Source organism: Dipteris shenzhenensis, chromosome 6 (assembly GCF_047967505.1).
Source record: "Dipteris shenzhenensis isolate YYH24624 ecotype China chromosome 6, Dip_SZ_1.0, whole genome shotgun sequence".
NCBI classification, from domain to species: domain Eukaryota; kingdom Viridiplantae; phylum Streptophyta; class Polypodiopsida; order Gleicheniales; family Dipteridaceae; genus Dipteris; species Dipteris shenzhenensis.
In genome coordinates, this window is record NC_141601.1 from 54,718,997 (window position 1) to 54,722,037 (window position 3,041).

The following is a 3,041-nucleotide window of genomic DNA, read 5'->3' on the forward strand; positions in this document are numbered from 1 at the left end:
TCTTGTGGGCTCTTTCAATGGGCTCTTTCAATAAGGGATAACACAACACAACTTTCTCCCCTTTAATATTGAATCAAATGTCTTGGCTATATGTATAAGAAAGAAACTAAAATCCTAGACCCAATAATTCAAACTTTGGCCATTCGTAGTCTACATGTGAGACCTTTAAATTGAAAATATATGTACTAAATCCAATCCAAAAAGAGGCAAAGATAAAAATAGGACGAGGGCAATGATTGTGATGACCTCTCTTGTTTAAGAAATTTCTTTTGTAGTTTCTTCAATAGCTTCTCTTCTCAACCTCGTTGAAATTTGTTTTACAATCTCAAAAAATTATATGGACATCATCTAAAGAAATTTGAAAAAATTATGGTTGTATACATGCTCTACGCAACCTCGTTGAAATTTGTTTTACAATCTCAAAAAATTATATGGACATCATCTACAGAAATTTGAAAAAATTATGGTTGTATAATGCTCTACGCGTGGAAACTTTGACGAGACCACTCAAGTTCCATGACTTCGTTGGAATTGGATGATAGTCCCACCAAAAGAATGCCCATAATTATTGTTGAGGACCTTGAGTTTTACCATGCCTTAAGGAATCGAGTGCCGTGAGGTCTGAGTAAGCATCTTAAATTTTCACCTCGAGTGCTGAGAGGTCTGAGTAAGCAATCTTAAATTTTCACCTCCGTACATTGGAGCTTCGTTCAACATAGAATTTCAATACAACGTAAACTAAAAGTTTAAAATTGTTGAAGCACCCATCTATAGAATCAAATGCAAATCATAATTGGTACACCAAAGCCTGTTAAAATTCGAGGGGGGAAATGTGCAATCTCATGTCTTGGGCTCATCATGTATTTCTTCTATTCATCAAATGTGAGCAAGCGTTTTCTTTTCTTTTATCCTTGCTTTCATGGGGCAAATGAAAGGATGGAGTCTCATACTACTGTCACGATTTTCGCAAACTAGGCATGAACAGATCCTCTAGTAACTGGCTATTGACCTTAGAAACTACGAACAAGATGACAGAATAATTATTGTGCAAAAGTCCGCAGGATATATTGAAAAGAGAATTCATCTTTCCAAGATACCTTTCACATATACCATGCCCTTCTCCATAAAGCTCAACTCCCTTCGCAATCTATCGACTTGGTCATCGTCGCCTTGTACAATGACATCCGTGGATGCCTCATCATCAGACACAACCATCTTCACTTTTATCTGCTCCTTCCTTGATGCTTTTGTCCAGTAATACACGCCCCTATCACAAGAGGACCGCAAAAAATAAATATGACAAGGCATTCAAGCATCCTCAAGATAAAAGGACAAAAAGAACAACAAGCTTTTACTTACGCTAAGGGGCTCAATGCTGACAACCAATACCATCTATCCCCAACATCTGGCACAGTGATAGTGAGAACCAATGCAATACTTCCCAAGCTGATGCAAGTACAAAATATCAACAATGCTGCTTGTGCTCGGCTTGGCACGATTGTCCCTTCAAACCTGCAGGAAACGAATAACATGATAAGCACTAAGTTATGTTTCTAACACAAAATTCTAAGAGCGAATGTTATGATTTCCAATTGATTTGCCGCCGGGGCAATCCCACGACTAGTTGACTGGGTGCCTTGCTTGAATATCTTCAATTTCTTGAAACAGAATTCCACACATCATAGGAATGGTCTTCGGGCATACGTTACAGTCTCGCCTCTGTCGGCGACCAGGAAATTGTTCCGGGTAAAGAATGAGGTAATCTCCCCAGCCACCTGACTTGGAGATTTCCCTTGATCAGATGCTGGCCCGGGTACAACGAATGTCTTTTGAACGATCTGCAAGAGGACCCAAATAAGAAATTCGAGCCGCAGCGAACAGCAAACACAGATCAGAGGGAGAAATGGCACCTTGGATTTGGTGGAGCGCTTGATCAACGACCAAAGCCCGGGAACAGAGAGGGCGAAGAGGCCAAGGGAGGTGAAATAGCTAGCTTGAGAGTATCCGGAGGAGGTGTCAGCAGCAGAAAGGGCAGGAAAGATGAGGGGGAGGGGGAGGGCGCTGAAGAGAATGGGAGGAGAAGAGAAGTCATTGCCTCTACTGATTGGGGATGGGTCAAGGGAAGCTGGGCATGCAAGGTGCACACTGGGGCACAGAATTGGAGGTTGAGATCGATCATCCGCAATCGAAGACAATGCCTGCACCGCATCTGAAGACTGTGCACAATCTCCGGATGCTTTCTGAAGCGGCACATCTGCAATCACAGTGTCTATGACCTCAACTGCACCATCTACTTCTCTAGATTCTGGTTGCACCTGCCGCAACGCCTCCATATCCACCGATTTGCATTCACAGTCGCTGGTTTCCGAGGAGGAGCTGGAAGAAGAACAACCCTTAGCTTTTGTTACCTTCCTTTTCTCCGCTGTTACCTTCCTTTTCTTGGCCTTGAGTGATTTCGCCTGTGCTTTCATCTGCGCTTTCAACTGCTTCTTCTTCTGATTCATCAGCGCCTTGAGGTCGGCAAGCTCTCGCAATAGGTCACCATCCTGCTCCACGGCGGCGTCATTGTGAGGGACAGTCGGGCAAGTCCCGCAGGACCCGTGCGGGGCAACCAAGAGCCGGGCAGGACGAATGGGAGTGAGGGGCAAGACAGCTCGTTTAATCCGGAGGGGGGAGAAAGCAGGTTTGAAGGGGGAGGCATAAAACTGGAGGTGGCTAGGGTCGGAGAAGGGGGGGAGGGCGGAGGGGAGACATGGGGAAGGGGAAGGGGAAGGGGAAGGGGACAAGGCAGCAAGCTCCATGGATGGGAATGGGGAGAGGAAGAGCAAGCGAGCAAGCTTTGCGGGGATGAGGTGAAGGGCTATGGAGAGGTCGCGGACTATGGCGAGGGCAAGCTTGCTAACTATGGCGAGGGAGATAGCTTGTGTTGGCTATGGCGATGGTTTGCTGGCCATGGCGATGAGCAACGAGAGCCAAGAAGAGCAAGGGAAATCTATCCATATATATTTGATTTCTATTTACGTGATTACTCTCTCGCTATC

At 45.1% G+C, this 3,041-nt stretch overlaps 1 protein-coding gene across 1 annotated transcript; it reads right to left on the reverse strand.

Annotated features, from left to right (window-relative positions):
* Positions 1–769: 769 nt before the first annotated feature.
* On the reverse strand, positions 770–2,417 carry CCB1 (cofactor assembly of complex C). The gene is made up of 4 exons (XM_087376380.1): positions 1,911–2,417; positions 1,705–1,838; positions 1,360–1,512; positions 770–1,267 (listed from the first exon to the last, which is right to left on the reverse strand). Exons 1-4 carry the CDS (start codon positions 2,331–2,333, stop codon positions 1,081–1,083), a joined length of 897 nt encoding a protein of 298 aa, XP_087232506.1. The 5' UTR covers positions 2,334–2,417; the 3' UTR covers positions 770–1,080.
* Positions 2,418–3,041: the final 624 nt, after the last annotated feature.